Genomic DNA, 16,750 nt, shown 5'->3' on the forward strand with positions numbered 1-16,750 from the left:
CAACCGCCTACTCATAACTCTGAGATGTAGAGGATCCAGCACTCTCTTCTGGCTTGAGCTCCTGCATCAATGTGGGGCATATAAAATTCATGCATGTATATGTATACATGCACACTAAATAAGTTCATTCATTCTTTCTTTTTTTTAAAGAAAAATGTTTTTCTTTAAAAAAAACATTTTTGTTTGTTTGTTTTTCCGAGACAGGGTTTCTCTGTGTAGCTTTGCGCCTTTCCTGGAACTCACTCTGTAGCCCAGGTTGGCCTCGAACTCACAGAGATCCACCTACCTGTGCCTCCCGAGTGCTGAGATTAAAGGCATGAGCCACCACCGCCCGGCTTTTTTTCTTTTTTTTTTTTAAAGAATATATGTGATTTCCTCTGTATAGGTCTGGCTGCCCTGTAACTCGCTCTGTAGACCTTGCTGGCCTCAAGCTCAGAGATTCACCTGCCTCTGCTTCCCAAGTGCTAGGATTAAAGGCATGTGCCACGGCCTCTGGACATATATGTGTATAATATATGTGATATTATAGAGCGCTCACTGTTTTTGCTGTTCTGGACTCTCAGTAGTCTTGGCCTTGGACATCTGCCTCAAGTGTCTGCTTTCTTGTTCTGAGTGGGGCAGAGTTGGCATATAGACTGTTCTGTTAGTTCAGGTCTCCATGTTAGTTTCCATCTTGGTTTTATTCTTTTGAATTTTGAAAAAAGTATTACATTTTATTACTGTGGGTGTGAATGCATGTATACATATGCATAGCACAGCACACATGAGAAAGTCAAAGGACAGTTTGTTGGGGTTGGCCCTGTCCTTTCCTTCCATGTGGATCCTGGGGACTGAACTGGTCACCACACTTATGTGACAAGGGCCTTTCCTGCATGAGTCATTTAGCCAGCCCTTTCTTTGTCTTTGGAATTATTTAGAACTTCACCTTCCAAATATGCTTTCATGACTTACTTGCTACTTTCTCACTAAGAAGGCATCACATTTTTACTTGTTTTTGAAAACTACCCCATTGCTGTAGTTGTGTTCAAAGCTATGAGAGCAGGCAGGACGGACACTCAGTGCATGCTGGGCCCAGTCATCCTGGAAAGCATCGTGTACTGCTAGATATTTAGGGATCCTTACGGTTCTTCATATGGTCATTTTATCAAGTTTCTTGGGCTTTTCTCTTGTCTTCCTTCCTTCCTTCCTTCCTTCCTTCCTTCCTTCCTTCCTTCCTTCCTTCCTTCCTCCCTCCCTCCCTCCCTCCCTCCTTCCCTTCCTTCCTTCCTCCTTTCCTCCCTTTCTCCCCTTCTTTTTTCCTTCCCTTTCCATTTTCCTTTTCTTTCTTTTCCTTTTTTTCTTGAGATAAGGTCTTATGCAGCTCAGGCCAAACTCAAATTCACTATGTAGCCAAGTCTGGCCTTGAATTTCTGATGCTGGAGTTACAGGTGTTTACCACCACACCCAGCATATTTCTTTGTTTTCTGAGGCACAGTCTCCTGTGGTTTTCGTTTCCACATGTAACTAAGGATAACTTTGAATTTCTGACCCTGCCTCTGTTGAGATGGCAGGCATGCACACTGTGCCCAGCTTTGTTAAGGTCTCTCTCTTCCTTTCCATCCCCCACCCCATGTCCGTGTGCATGTGTGTAAAAGAGAGTCACAGAAGAAGTGTGACAGCAGTCAGCCGCTCTGTGGATGCTGGGAACCAAACCCTGGTCCTCTACAAGAACCAGAAGTACTCTTAACCGCTGAGCACCTCTCCAGCCCCATCTTTTTCTTTTGGGATAAATGGTCTCACTGTCCAGACCACCATCAAATTGGGGTGATCTTGCTTCAGTGCTGGGGTCGCTAATATTCCCTGTTCTGCTCTCCCCTTATCTTTTTACCAGGGATTGAACCCAGGACCTTGAACATGCTAGGCAAGTGTTCTACAATTGAGCCACAACCTCCCCCATTTTTTGAGACATTCTACCAACTGAGTTACATTCCTAGCCCTCTTTTTTTTTTTTTTTTTTTTAAAACAAAATCTCATTGACCTTTAATCCTAGCACTCGGGAGGCAGAGGCAGGAGGATCTCTGTGAGTTTGAGGCCAGCCTGGTCTACAGATTGAATTCTAGGATAGCCAAGGCTACACAGAGAAACCCTGTCTCAGAAAAAGAAGAAAAGAAAAGAAAATCTCACTGTATAATCCAGACCGGCCTCAAACTATTGAATCTCCCAAGAGCTGAGATTACAATGATAAGAACTTTCTTTTTGAGGTGGAAAATGTTCTGGAATTGGATACTGGTGATGGTTGCATGACTCTACCAGTATACCAAAAATAACGGTATCGTACATTGTTAAAAGATGACTGTCACTACTCAGTGATTCTATTAAACACAAGCAGAGCCAGCCAGCCATGCTCACAAAGCTGATAGGTGCAGACAGTCCCAGAAGACCCCTGGATGCAGATTTTTCCTGGGAGAAAAGTAGCCACTGTTTCTGATGCCAGTTTGCTGTTGGAGTCATTGTTTTGGACTAGACGAAAGCTTTGTTTTCAGCTGTAGCAGGCCTCTTGGGGGAGCATTTGTTAAGCACCGTTTTTATTTTATTCAATGCTTCTTTGTGACTCCATGATGCTAGTGTGACCTGTCTTTTGGCAGGAGTCTTAGTTTCTGCCTTTCAAAACAGGTAGTTAGGCACTCTGGATTTGCTTTTTCTTTTTTAAAGGTAATCTGGAGTTTAATTTTTTTTATTAGGACAGGGTCTCATGGGGCCCAGGCTGTACCATCTGAGCTATATCCTCAGCCAGAGTTTATTGTTTTGTTTATTTTGAGAGGATCTCACTATGTAACTCTTGAAATCTAGGATTTGCTACATAAACTAGGCTGGCCTTGAACTTACAGGAATCCACCTGCCTTTACCTCCTGGATGCTGGAAGTAAAGACCTGTACCACTACACCCAGCAAGTTTACTGGTTTTGTTTTTTTGAGACCGGGTTTCTCTGTGTAGTTTTGGAACCTTTCCTGGATCTCACTCTGTAGGATTTGCTACGTAAACTAGGCTAGAGATCCACCTGCCTCTACCTCTCCGAGTGCTGGAATTAAAGGTGTGCACCACCACTGCCTGGCTTAAATTTACTGATTTTTAAAAGAAAAAAAATTCTAGCTAATTTTTTGTTGTTTGTGGTGGTGTTGGGAGTTAAGCCTAGGGCCCTTACATGATAGGCAAATATTCTCCCCTGAGCTACGTGCCCAGCCTTAGCTGTTACTTTACAGTGTTCCTAATGTGCTGTCATTAGAAAAATGAGTGACTTACAGTATCTTTTAGATAAACCAGATTAGCATTAATAGTGGTTTTATTCTACAAAACGTTTATCTTAAATTTTTTTTTCAGATTTCTTTTTTGGGGGGAATGGTTTTAAAGACAGGGTTTCTTTCTTTCTTTCTTTCTTTCTTTCTTTCTTTCTTTCTTTCTTTCTTTCTTTCCTTCTTTCCTTCCTTTCTTTCTTTCTTTCTTTCTTTCTTTTTTTTTTTTTTTTTTTTTTTTTTGGTTTTTCCAGACAGAGTTTCTCTGTGTAACAGTCCTGGCTATCCAGGATGGCCTGGAACTCACAAAGTTCCTCCTGCCTCTTCCTCCCAAGTGGGTCATCACCACCATCCAGCTTATCTTAAATTTTAAATGAAATAATTCATTGACTATCTAGCATATGCAAAACTTTGGGTTCCATCTTGAGCACTGGATGGATGGTGATGACCCCTGAACTATGTTTACATGCTTTCAAATACCTGAAACATAAAGAAAGTAAATTTTAATGTTCTGTTTTTCAGTGATGTATTGGCATTGCCCATTTTCAAGCAAGAAGATTCCAGCCTTTCTTTGGATGGTGAGGCCAAGCACCCCCCATTTCAGTATGTGATGTGTGCTGCGACTTCACCAGCCGTGAAACTGCATGATGAGACCCTCACTTACTTGAACCAAGGTTAGTATGGTTCCTCATATAGCATGTAAAAATCTACAAAAATCTTAAAATGTTTTGGTATTGTAACTTAGAGTGCTAGTAACAATTAAAAAGTAGATTCTTACATTGTACAAAATCTGTAGGACGTTTTCTGTGAGCCAACAGTGTTGTACATGAACAACCTTTTCATGTACATTGTGGTTCTTTTTCTGTCACTAAATGCAATCTTTTGTTTTTCAAGACAGTGTTTCTCTGTGTAGCCCTGGCTGTCCTAGAACTAGCTCTGTAGACCAGACTGGCCTCAAACTCAGAGATGCACCTTCCTCTGCCTCCCAAGTGCTGGGATTAAAGGCATGCACTGCTACTGCCTGGCCACTAAATAGAATCGTTAACTCATTGAACAATAGGTTTTAGGCTTTATATTTGTGGTTAATATTACAAGATGTAGAAGGGAACTGAGCCTGGTGGCACGTTCTTTTAAGCCCAGCACTTGGGAGGCAAAGGCAGGCAGATCTTAAATTTGAGGCCACTCTGGTCTATACAGTAAGACCCTGTTTCCAAAAAGGAAAAGAAAAAAAAAGTGGAAGATTAACTTGTAACTTCCCTTGATAGGGAGTTTAGAATAATGAGGCTCTTTATCTCAAGACAGTAATCCTATCTGTAGCATGTGTGCTCGTCCACTTTGCTTTTAATATATAGTACTTATTATTCCAATATAGTTATTGGAAATTTAACTTTCAAATGGGACTTGAAATTTTCAAAAGAAACAGTGTGGGGGCAAGGATATTCATTTTAATCTTATTTTGTTCTGTTGGTTGACTATGTGGTGTTAGGGATGGAACCCTGAGATTTGTTTAGGCACTGAGGGAAAATGTGGTTAATTCTTGGCTATTTTAGTAAGAGCTGCTTTGTTTGTTGTTGGGGTGCTTGGGATTCAGCCCAGGGCTGTAGATGTGTAAGGCAAGTGCTGCACTCTCCATCAGGCCCACTAAGAGCTTTTAGAGCAGGACCTTGTTCCAAGGGAAGGTTCTGAGTGCACAGGGAGGAGCCCTGACCAGTAAGCACTGGGCTTCCATACAAGGTAGTGGTCTCAGAGTTGCAGGGAGGCCGAGAGTGAGGTCCTGGTTCCCAGGGCAGGACCCAGGAACTTTGCTTTTCTCTTTCTCTCTCTTCTGCCCTCCCCATCTCTCCCCTTCCCACCTCTCCTCTTTTCTCTTCTGAGATAAGGCCTGGAACTCACAGAGGTCTACCTGCCAAGTGCTGAGATTAAAGGTGTGTGCCACTACTCTTTTGAGACAGGGTCTCACTGTATATCCCTGACTATCCCTGGAACTCACTGTGTAGACCTGGCTGGCATTGAACTCACAGAGATCTGCTTGCCTGTGCCTTAGTTGCTGGGATTAAAACTGTGCGCCACCATGCCCCGCCCCCTCTCCCCAGTTCACTTTTTTTTTTTTTAAACTTTAAATATTTGGGAAAATAAGTGGGCTTTCCCTGACTTCTGTTTGTCTTTCTATTTCTGCATTGCTGAGGATCAGACACTGGCCTCATGCATGCAGGGCAGGTGCTCCACTGCTGAGCTCCAACCCCCAGCCCTCCAGTACCACCAGTTGAAGGATAGCCTTCAGAGGAGAGTTGGCAGGTATTCAGAGGCTAATGCTGTGATTTGCTGTTTGCTAGTAGCTCCCCCTTAGGCTCACTGCTCACCTGCCTTTGGAACTATTCATTAGGACTACACCATTGGATAATGGGAAGAAAACAAAAGAAAGGGGAAACTGTAGGTAATGTAGGTAGCAGAAATGGGATCAAGAATTCTTAGCTGGGTGGGAGGGGTGATGTTTTCAAACTATAAGAGTTCAGAGTTTGAAAACCACAACTTTGTGTTTGGCTGGTTATCTCTAAATAGCCGTCTATAAGAAGAGTTAGGTTCCTGATTTTGAACTTGGAGTTACTGGTTCTCCTTTGAACAGGGTCTGACTAGGATAAATCATCCTTTGCCAAGGAGCTTAGTCTTTGGAAGGGGATTTGGGAGACCCATTCTGCCTTGCTAAATTCTGGGTTAGGTCCTTGTAGCCACAGGAGCATCATCTCATCTGCAAGCAAAAAAGAGAACCTTCCTCCCACTTCCTCTCAAATACTGCTCTGTTGATTAACCAATATCAGCTACATTGCAAAGAGGTCTTAGGCTTTAGGAAATAATAGCACGTTTTTTGACTTAAAATTCTATGAAAATATTGTACACTCTAGAAAAAATTGTTTTTAGTTACTTTCATTTTATCCATACTAGATTGCCTTTTGTTTAATTTTGGTTACTGAAAGTCAGGACTGTGAAAATAAGAGGATAAAACATAGGTAGCCCTGCAGTTAAGAATACTTGCTGCCTTTTTTTTTTTTTTTTTTGAGATAGGGTCTCATTTGTGGTCTTGACTTGCCTGGAACTCACTGTATAGATAAAACTGGCCTAAAATTCTCAGAACTCTGCCTGCTGTCTCTCACATGCTAGGCTTTCCAACTTTAAAAAATACTTAATGCTCTTGCAGAGGAAGGACCTACGTTCATTTCCAGTTCCCACGTGCCGTGCTACAACCATTTGTAACTCCAGTTCCAAGGAATCTATTGCATTCTTTTTTGTCTCTTTGAACACCAATCAAATGAGTAGACAGAACACTCATACACATAAAAGAAAAATAAATGATTTTTTTATATGCTTAAACTTAGCCACATGGGTGTTGTCATGTCTTTGGAGTCCATGAGAGAAAGGTCAATTTAGAGTCTGAGTACTTAAAACAAGAGGTATGTAGGGATATGAACTCAGCATAGCAGTTGTGTTTTCTTTCCTTTTTTTTATTGGGGGGGGGGGCGCGGTGCTTGTTTATCAAGACAGGGAGGGTTTCTTTGTGTAGCCCTGGCTGTCCTGAAACTTGCTCTGTAGACCAGGCTGGCCTTGAACTCAGATCAGCCTGCCTCTGCCTCCTGAGTGCTGGGATTAAAGGTGTGCTTCACTACACCGGGCTAGCAGTTGTCAACCATGGCAGTTCTTTTGTGTTACTAAACCCCCAAAGAAGAAAAATACCAAAGTGTGGAAGGTAAATTCAGAAGGTAGGGGCTGGAGAGATGGCTCAGTGGTTATGAGCACTTAATGCTCTTGTAAAGGACCTGGGTTCAGTTCCCAGAATCCACATGGTGGCTCACAACTATCTGCAACTACAGTTGCAAGGGATCTGATGGCGTCTTCTGGCCTCTACAGGCACTGAATGCACATGGTGCATATATATGTATATACATATATATATATATACAGACAGACAGACAAACATAAAACCTAAATAAATATTTTTAAAATTCAGAAGGTAAAGGTCAGAACAGAACCAGCATCTCACGGGATGTTACAGTTTGATTTGATACACTTAATACTTTATTAGGAGTGGAATTTTGAGTTTTATTTGGAACTGAAATGTATGGAGTTGAAAAACTATGGAGGAGAAGAAGACAAATGGAAAGAAAAGTCTATGAAGTACTGGTCACCTTCCAGTGGGCGTTCCTGAAGTGGAATATGTGGCATTGGGGTGTGACTGGGCAAGTGCTTTATCTGAGCTACATTCCTGCCCTTGGGATTTGAAACAGGCTGGCCTGGAGCTCTTGCCTCTGCCTCCCAAGTGCCAGGTTACAGGCCCATGGCACCAGAACCCTTTAAAGCCCACTCCTCGTCTGGGAGGATAAATAACTTTTATCCATGAGCAGCATGTTTTGATCTGTCTGTGGGAAGACACAAAACTGTCATCTGTTTGCTTCAGACCCTTCCTTAGATGGACCAGGAAACATCAACCAAAGAAAGCAGGGGCACCAGGACTCCTTCCTTCTCTTCCTTATTCTCTCAGACTTGAGGACTTGGTGTTTCTGAGGATCATGAAGTGACTGACCCCAGTGGGACAGTTTTTCCCTTTGTCCAGGGGAGCCAAATGAGCACTGCTTTTGTCCACCTCTCATCGTCCCTTGGGTGACTCCGAGGTGAAGCCTAGTTTTTTTCTTTACTCCTTCAGTGGTCGTGTTGAAACGGCTGCACCTCACACTGTATCCTGAAAAGCCTCTGTTAACATCTCTCTTCCTGTAGCTCCAGATTTGAAACTAACTTCATCCTCGTGGATGTCCCATGGTAGCTGACTTGACACTTGGGGTCTTGTCTTCTCTGGGCTGCTCCTTGCTGTTTTCACCACCCTAGGAGGTGGCAGCTGCTCTTCCTCCATCAGAACTCTGGAGTAGTTCTTGGCCCCCCCTCACAGTTTACATCTAAAAGCAGAAAGCTCCCATAGGCTCTTCCTTATGGTGCCTCCAGTTAGTGACTTCCGCTTTCAACCTCTCCTGCTATCAGCAAATAGGACAAACCTTTAGCCTTGCCAACTCAAACTGAGGGGCTGACACCACTCTGATAGGTCTGGGTTTCTCTCATGGAGGGTGACTGACTTCTGTAGCATGAATCTTAAAAAGGTCTTATTAATAAAAACAAATTCAGAGCCAGGTATGGGGTGAACGCTGAAAGATCAAGAGAGACAGAACCAGCCAGAGCTACCTCACCTGGCCAATTTCTCAGCTGATCCTGTTTCCTCAGACTGGAAACCTCTGAGTCCTCATCCAAATAAATCTCAGCTGAACTGCTGCTAACAGCTTAACCAGGCTCTAGTTCCTGGTCCTCACGCCTTATATACCTTTCTGCTTCCTGCCATCACTTCCTGGGATTAAAGGCGTGTGTCACTACCATGCCTGGCTGTTTCCAGTGTGGCTTTGAACTCTGGAATGCTAGGATTAAAGGTGTGTGCTACCATTGCCTAACCTCTATGTTTAATATTGTGGCTGTTCTGTTCTCTGACCCCAGGTAAGTTTATTAAGGTGCACAATATATTGGGGGACACAATGTCACCACAGACTTCTCTTGGTCTTCAATTTTTTTTTTTTTTAATTCACGTGTCCTTTTGATTTGTTCATGTTTACCTTGGGGAATATCAGGCATTTGTTGGTGATTTTATGAGCACTTCTTGAGTATTGGGCAGGCAGCCCTTTGTGGGGAATACAAGTTAAAATAGTCCCTCTCTCGTATTTTTCCCCCTTTGATTAGTTAGACTGTGAGTCCAGTGGTCTGGAATTTAACTTATTGACGGGTACATACAAGCTGTTTTCTAGAGAGACTCTTTAGACCATTGTATAAAACCATTCCTCGCCCACTTGACTTTTTCAAGACAGTGTTTCACTACGTAGCTCGTGCTGGCCTGAAACTCTCGGGCTTGCTTCACCTGCCAGTGTTGACTTTTTATTCAGCGTTTTGAATAATCAGATAACTAACACAAAACTTTTACTTTTATTTCCTAAGTTCTTATGAGGCTTGATGTAACTTTAAATGTGTAATGATATGTTTTTCAAAACTGCGTCTATGCTTTTAAAAAAAATTGTTACTATTTTCAAAATCAAGATTCATTGTTAAATATGTTGCAATCTGTATCTTAGTTTAAATATTTAAACTTCTCTTGTCATAAATTCTTTTATTAATCTCTCAGTATGATGGACAAATTTAAGGAATATTTTTAAAATTAAGGAATATTTCAGTAATACACTATGCACAGCTGTTTTTTTCTCACCAATTTTCAAGTAGTTTGACTATATTTTGATGGCCCTTTGTTGATGATTCTGTAACCTAGAGCAGCAGTTCTCAACCTTCCTAATGCTGCAACCCCTTTATGCAGTTCTTCATGTGGTAACCCCCAACCTTAAAATTGTTTCATTGCTACTATTATGAGTTGTAATATTAATATTTGATATGTAGGATATCTGATATTCGACCCCTGTAGAGGTCATGACCCACAGTTGAACTGCTTATCTTTCTGTAGGCCCACAGAATTGATAGGGTGTTGGTAGTTAAAGTCTGAAGTTCAACTGGTCTAGAAACAGTGTTTGGTTTATACCAAATGACACCATTATTTTTATTAATAACAACCCAGAGTAGTATTTTTTAAATTTGGGTGTATGTATGTATATATATATATATATATATATATATATATATATATATATATATATATATATATATATATATGTCTTTGTAGGGGTAGGTAATGTGGATATGAATGCTGTTGCCCCTGGAGCTAGAAAAGGTTGTAAGCACCTGACATGGGTACAGGGAATCAAACTCAGATCTTTTTGAAAAACAGTAAGTGCTCTTAAACACTGAGCCATCTATCTCTCCAGCTCCTCCTAATTTTCTAAATGCTCTAGACCAGTGTGTAGAAATTGTGTGTGTGTGAAAAAAAACTATTTGTCTATGTTCATAGTACCATTTATTGTCACTCCGAAAAAGGAAAAAGCATACATTAAGTGAAAGAAGGCATTCTCTGAAACCACACATATTATGTTTTGGTTTATATGAAATGTCTGTAATAGGCAAGTCCCTAGAGATAGAAGGTAGAATAGTAATTTTCTGGGGTTTAGTAGGATGGACAGAGGAGCGTAGGAAGTGATAGCTACTGAGTTGGGGTTTCTGTTTAAGACAATAAAGTGCTCTAAAATTGGTAGTAATGATAGTTGTGCAGCTCTGAACATATTAAAAACTCTATGAATTATAGCTTAAAAAATTTTATGCTGGGTGGTGGTGGCGCATGCCTTGAATCCCAGCACTCAGGAAGCAGAGGCAGGTGGATCTCTGAGTTCGAGGCCAGTCTGGTCTACAAAATGAGTTCCAGGACAGATTCCAAAGCTACACGGCAAAACCAAAATAAATAAATAAACAAATAAGTAAAATAGATTTCATGGTATAAATTTAATATTTCAGAAAAGCAGAAAGTTAAATCTTGGATACAAATGCAGTAAAATAGTTGAGGAGAATGGCCAGTGATAGAATGGTATGATTTTTCAGGGAAAAAAAAGAGAAAGATCAACTTGAATATGCTTCTCTGGCACACTGAAAAATTAATTTCATGTAGTTGTATATTCTAAGGGACAGTTAAATTATGTAGAATACAGTGATGTTCTTTACATGGATTGTTTTTGATATATAATTTCTTTAAATTAGGCCAGTCCTATGAAATTCGGATGCTGGATAATCGCAAAATGGGAGATATGCCTGAGATCAGTGGAAAATTGGTAAAGGTAAGGACAGTCTGTTTCAGTGGATTCTGTGGTGATTGAATAAAAGTGGCTTTTGTCACACAAGAAATTTTTGTTTTTTAATATGTATTTATATTGTGGGTGTGCCACTGCCACAGCACACTTGAGGCTGGAGGGCTCTCTGCTTCCACCACAGAGGTTTGTTCAAGTTGTACCTTGAACTCTGAGCCATTGATGCAAGCTTCTTTATAAACATTTTAAAATATCTCTTTAGAAAAATGACTACTCTAGAAGTTTGGGCTTTTTCAGCTCTATTTTGCTTACTCATGTGTGACATGGAAGTTACAGTTTTGGGGAACCTGGAAACAGAAAAGTTAGTTATGCAGAGCAAAACCCCTCTCCACATCTAAACCCTTTTCAGCTTTATTTTTTTATTATTATCATTATCATTATTATGAGAGAGAGAAAGAGAATGAGAGCACACAGGTATGTGCATGTCATATGTGGAAGCCAGAGGATAACTTTTGGAAGTTTGTTCTTCCCTTCCAACTTCATTCGGGATTTGGGCATTGAAACTGTGTTGTCAGGCTTGTGCTGCAAGCACTTATACCAGCTGAGCCGTCTGGCCAGCCGAAACTTTCATTTGAAATACGTTAATTTACAACTTTTAAGAACCTTTTATTTCACTTTTTAAATTTTAAATTTTTAAATCTTCAGTATAACTTGAAATTTCAGTTTATCTACTGACATATCTAAATGAGGATGTCAGGCATTCTATATATAAGAGACATAGCCCTTGTCTGGTCAGCCTTGAGGATTGATCTTTAGACAAGGAATACACACACTCTCACTCATGGGTCATGGAGGGTGGTGAGCCCTTCTAGCCCTGTCTGCCTGTGTACTGGGCTTGTTATAGATACTATAGCATTAAAGGCAGTGCATTTTTGGAATCTGCTTATTGGGAGGGTACAGGTTGCACTGTTAGCAGGAGGCTGCGCGGAGCTCAGCTCCCCTGCTGTTTGGTGTAATGTTGGGGGTCAAACTGGGATCTCACACAGACTGGATACATGTTTGCTGATACTCCCAGGAATAATTTTTCATTGGTTTTGTTGTTTGTTTGTTTGTTTGTTTGAAAGGGGGCTTCACTGTGTAGCCCTGGCTGTCCTGGATCTCACTCTGTAGACCAGGCTGGCCTCAAACTCACAGAAATTTGCCTGCCTCTGCCTCCCAAGTGCTAGGATTAAAGGTGTGCATCCAGCACCAGTAATAATTTTTTAAAGAGGAGATAAGACTGTATTTTTGTCACTGTGAAAGTTAAATTTGATAGCTAGCATGCTGCTTTTACCAAAAAATATGCAAATATAAAAAGGTTGAAGATTCATTGTTATGGATTCTGTAATAACATTGACAGTGTATTTGATGTGTCTTGTGTTGAGCCTTATAAAACTGGCTCCAAAAGTGGAGCGCAAGTGTGCGTGCATGTGTGTTGGCACAGGGTCTCCTGTAGCCCAGGCTGGTCTCAAATTCCTCATGTAGCCTGAGGACAGCCTTGAATTATGGTCTTTCTGCCTCCACTTGGGAGTGCTAGGATGGTAGGTGAGTAACACTGTGCTGGGTGGGTAGGTGCAGAGGTTAAACCACAGCTTCCTGCACACTAAGGAAACACTACCCATGGAGTCCATCTCCAATTCCCAAAATTTGTTAGAACGTCTTACAAACTTTTTAATTTAATTTTTAATTTTTTTTTACTTTTATGTACATTGGTGTTTTGCCTACATGCATGTTTGTATGATAGTGTTAGATCCCCTGGAACTGGAGTTACAGTTGTGAGTTGCCATGTGGGTGCTGGGAATTGAACCCGGGTCCTCTGGAAGAGTGGCCTGTGCTCTTAGTTGTTGAGCCATGTCTCCAGCTGTTAAAAACTTTTTGTTTGGTTTTTTTGTTTCTTTTTGGTATTGACAATTGAATCTAGGGCCCATACATGCTAAGCTAGTACTCTATTTCAGTGAGCCAATTTGCAGCTCCATTGAACTTCTAATCTTACAACAGTTTGAATAAGCTGCCTTGAGCTCCCTGTGTAGATCATGAAGGCCTTGAACTTGTAGTCCTCCTGCCTCAGAGTTCTTAAGAGCAGAGTTGCTGGCTTGTGCTGTCAGGCCTGGCTTTTTAACTTTTAAAGTATGTGTGTGTGAATGTGTGTGTAAGAGCCCTCAGGAGGCAGAAGATCCCTGCTAGCTAGAGTTACAGGTGGTTGTGAGCCTGAATATGTGGATGTTGGAAATGGAACTTGGGTCTTCCACAAGAGCAAGTCCTCAGCTGTAAGAACCCTTGAGCTGTATATCTTGTCTCCATACCCTTGAGTTCCTTGTGTGTGTGCTGGGTTGTACAGTTTACTAATTTATGTTTGCTTAGGTCATCAGCCAAGACTACTGATGATCTGAGGAAAGTGTAACACAGTTTGAAATCAACACCAAATGCCAAATTAAATTTCTATCAAAGTACTGGGAAAGTCAATTCTAAAACACTTGGCATTTATCAGTGAAAATTGACTTTTTAAGGCAGTTCCCTGATTGAGAAATAGCTAGTTACATAGGTGAGTTGTATTTAAAATGGTTTCATGGAGCTAGTTAAAATGCCTGTCAGAGTAATTTGGTATGAAAGGTTAATCATTTAATTTGTTGAACTTCTTTGAATTTACTTCCAAATTAAAACACACAGAAACAGTATATCAGACTAACTCAAGTGAAGAAACAGGCAACATGGGCAGTCCATGAAGTAAGGAGCTCTATCTACCTCAAGCCCCTCCCAGCATGACCACCCTTGGACTGTTTGGTGGGCCTGTGTGGCCTGGCACTCATCATGAAACTCAAGCCACAGACTTACTGTGCTATTGCAGTGCTGGGCTCATGGATATGAGCTATCAGGTCTGGCTCTACTTTTTTATATGTTTAAAATTGGAGACAGGGACTCATTAAGTTGTGAAGGATGGTCTTGCGCTCACTCTGTAGCCTAGGCTAGCCTCATATTCTGATTCTCCAGCCTCCCAAGTAGTAAGAATTATAGGCCTGTATCACTAGGCCCAGCTAGAATGTTCACTTTTGTAGTCTTTAGTGATTTATTTAATTTAGTTGTGTGTGTATGTATATGCCACAGTGTGTGTGTGGAAATTAGAGGAAAATTTTATGGAGTCAATTCTTTCTTCTCACTTTTATGAGGGTTCCCAGGATTGAATTTAGGTCATCTGCAAGCACTTTATCCTCTAAGCCACCTCACCAACCTGTCTTTTTAGAGAAACTTAGCGATTGTTTTTCAGACAGTCGCCTATGTAACCTAGCTGGCCTCAATCTTAAGCTCTGATGCCTCAGCCTTGAGATTGCTGGGATTGCAGGCCTGCGTCATTACAGCCAATGTTAAGATGAATACAGTTGACTGTTAGTCAGGCCTACCTATCTATATTTATAATGTTTTCATCCTTCATCAGTCTTTTGGGCAGCTGGTATTTTCTCATAGAAATCTAATTCCTGCTCACTAATTTCATGGTCATGTACATTGATTTTTTTTAATTACAATATTGAATTATTTTATAAATTAAACCTTTTAATTAGACAGTGGTGGTGGTGCACACCTTTAATCCCAGTGTTCAGCCGGATCTCCATGAGTTTGAGGGCAGCCTGGTCTACAAAGCAAGTTCCAGGGCTGTTACACAGAGAAACCCTGTCTCGGAGGGGGAAAAAAATTACACTTTTTAAATTTGTGCATAATTTTTAGTTATAATTCTTGGTAACTAAGTAAGTATGTCATAAATTAGATATCCAATAATAGAAACAGGTAGAATATCTCTTCTCATTTTGGAACTAAGATGTCACTCACTATATAGCCTATGTGGGCTTTGAAACTAGCTGTTTTTTTGTAACCCAAGATGGCTTCAAACTTGAAGCAGTCCTCCTGCCTCAGCCTCTCAAGTTCTGGCATTTAGGTGTGAGCTATGGTGCTCAACCTCACTGAAGGAGCATTTAAAGCAGAACCTGTTTTTGTATGCTCATCTATTACTATTTAATAAGTAAAAAACCGAAAATGCTTCTACATTTATTCAGAGTGGCTGAAATGCTCACTGTCCTCCCTCGTTTCACAGAGCATTATAAGGGTGGTGTTCCATGACAGACGGCTACAGTATACAGAGCATCAGCAGCTTGAAGGCTGGAAGTGGAATCGCCCAGGAGACAGACTTCTCGATTTAGGTACAGGTGGCTGTCAAAGACCATGGAGATGAAGGTGCTGTGTAACTGTGTCCATTAACATGTTGGCACCATGTAAAATTCATTGCGCGGATGCAGCTTAGGTGTTAGTAGATCTGTGTCTTGAGAATTGTCTTATGCTTGAAGAGTGAAATAGTTTTGTGGTGCTAAAGTAACCTCCACCAGGAATTGTATGATTTTGAAGCTATTTTAAACCTCAGTTGGCATCGTCCATCATATTCTTAATGAAATGAAATACAAACCGTGGTAGGAGAAACTGTGATTCTTGTTAGGTGGATTTGATATTGAAGACAAGGTTGACTACGGAGAACGTTGAAGGGAAGTTCAACATGGATTAATTATTTCCATAGAACATAATATAGTAAGTTTTAAGTTTGTTTTTGTTTGTTTTGATTTTTTGTTTTGTTTTGAGATGGGGTTTTACTAGGCTGCCCAGGCTGCGCTTGAACCCCTAGGCTCAAGCAGTCCCCCATACCTCAGCCTCCCAAATAGTTGGGACTCTACTTGAGTGTGTCACCACACCAGGCTCAAATTGTAAGTCTTTTATTTTAATTACTTAAAATGGATGCATTTTTTTTGTAACTTGTGTTTGAACATACAGATATTCCAATGTCTGTGGGAATAATTGATACAAGGACAAATCCAAGCCAGTTAAATGCAGTTGAATTTCTGTGGGACCCTGCAAAGCGCACATCTGCCTTCATTCAGGTTTGCCTTTTTATGTTGTTAGATGCATAGTGCCCAAGTCATGTTAGAAGATTGAATTCCTGTCTCATGAAAGTATTTATTTGTAAATTATAACGTAATGTCTTTAAAAAAAAAATTACATACAGTTAAGGGGCTAGAGAGGTGGCTCAGCAGTTAAGAGCACTTGCTGCTCTTCCAAAGGATCTGGGTTCAATTTCCAGCAACCATGTGGCAGCTCACAGCTGTCTGTAACTCCAAGATCTGACATCCTTACACAGATATACATGTAGGCAAATCACCAATGCACATAAAATAAAAATAAATTATTTTTAAAAATACAGTTATAATGGGTTTAATTTACTAGATTAGTTATATAGACATAAAAGACACTGGGTGATGGTAATAAATTTTTTTTTTTTGTCATTTTTGTTCTGTTTTTTTGAGACAGAGTCTCTCTACATAGCCCTAGCTGTTCTGGAACTCACTATGTAACCCAGGCTGACTTTCAAGTCACAGAGATCTGCCTGTTGAGTGCTGAGATTAAAGGTGCACCGCCATGCCTGGCAATATTATTATTATTATTATTATTATTATTATTATTATCTTTTTTGTTTGTTTTGGAAACAGGATCTCACTTTATAGCTTTGGATGGCCTGGAGCTCACCATGTACAGCATGCCACCACACCTTTGGGCTTTTAATTTTTTTTTTTTTTTTTTCAAGACAGGGTTTCTCTGTGTAGCTCTATCTATCCTGGAACTCACTCTGTGGACCAGGTTGTTTTTGAACTCTGTTTC

General features: G+C 40.7%; 1 protein-coding gene across 6 annotated transcripts in view; it reads left to right on the plus strand.

The window, feature by feature from the left end:
* The window catches only part of Ubp1 (upstream binding protein 1), a 48,811-nt gene that overhangs the window by 10,911 nt on the left and 21,150 nt on the right, over window positions 1–16,750 (plus strand). For all 6 annotated transcript variants that reach the window (XR_013052982.1, XR_013052983.1, XM_076577281.1 and 3 more), the window contains 4 exons: window positions 3,792–3,943; window positions 10,977–11,053; window positions 15,144–15,249; window positions 15,869–15,975. Coding sequence is in view for 4 of the 6 variants with exons in the window: in XM_076577281.1 (XP_076433396.1) it covers window positions 3,792–3,943; window positions 10,977–11,053; window positions 15,144–15,249; window positions 15,869–15,975 (442 nt within the window). In the remaining 2 variants the exon portion in view is untranslated. The remainder of the gene's footprint in view (window positions 1–3,791; window positions 3,944–10,976; window positions 11,054–15,143; window positions 15,250–15,868; window positions 15,976–16,750) is intronic.

The sequence above is a fragment of the Peromyscus maniculatus genome, chromosome 7 (assembly GCF_049852395.1).
Source record: "Peromyscus maniculatus bairdii isolate BWxNUB_F1_BW_parent chromosome 7, HU_Pman_BW_mat_3.1, whole genome shotgun sequence".
Classification (NCBI taxonomy): Eukaryota; Metazoa; Chordata; class Mammalia; order Rodentia; family Cricetidae; genus Peromyscus; species Peromyscus maniculatus.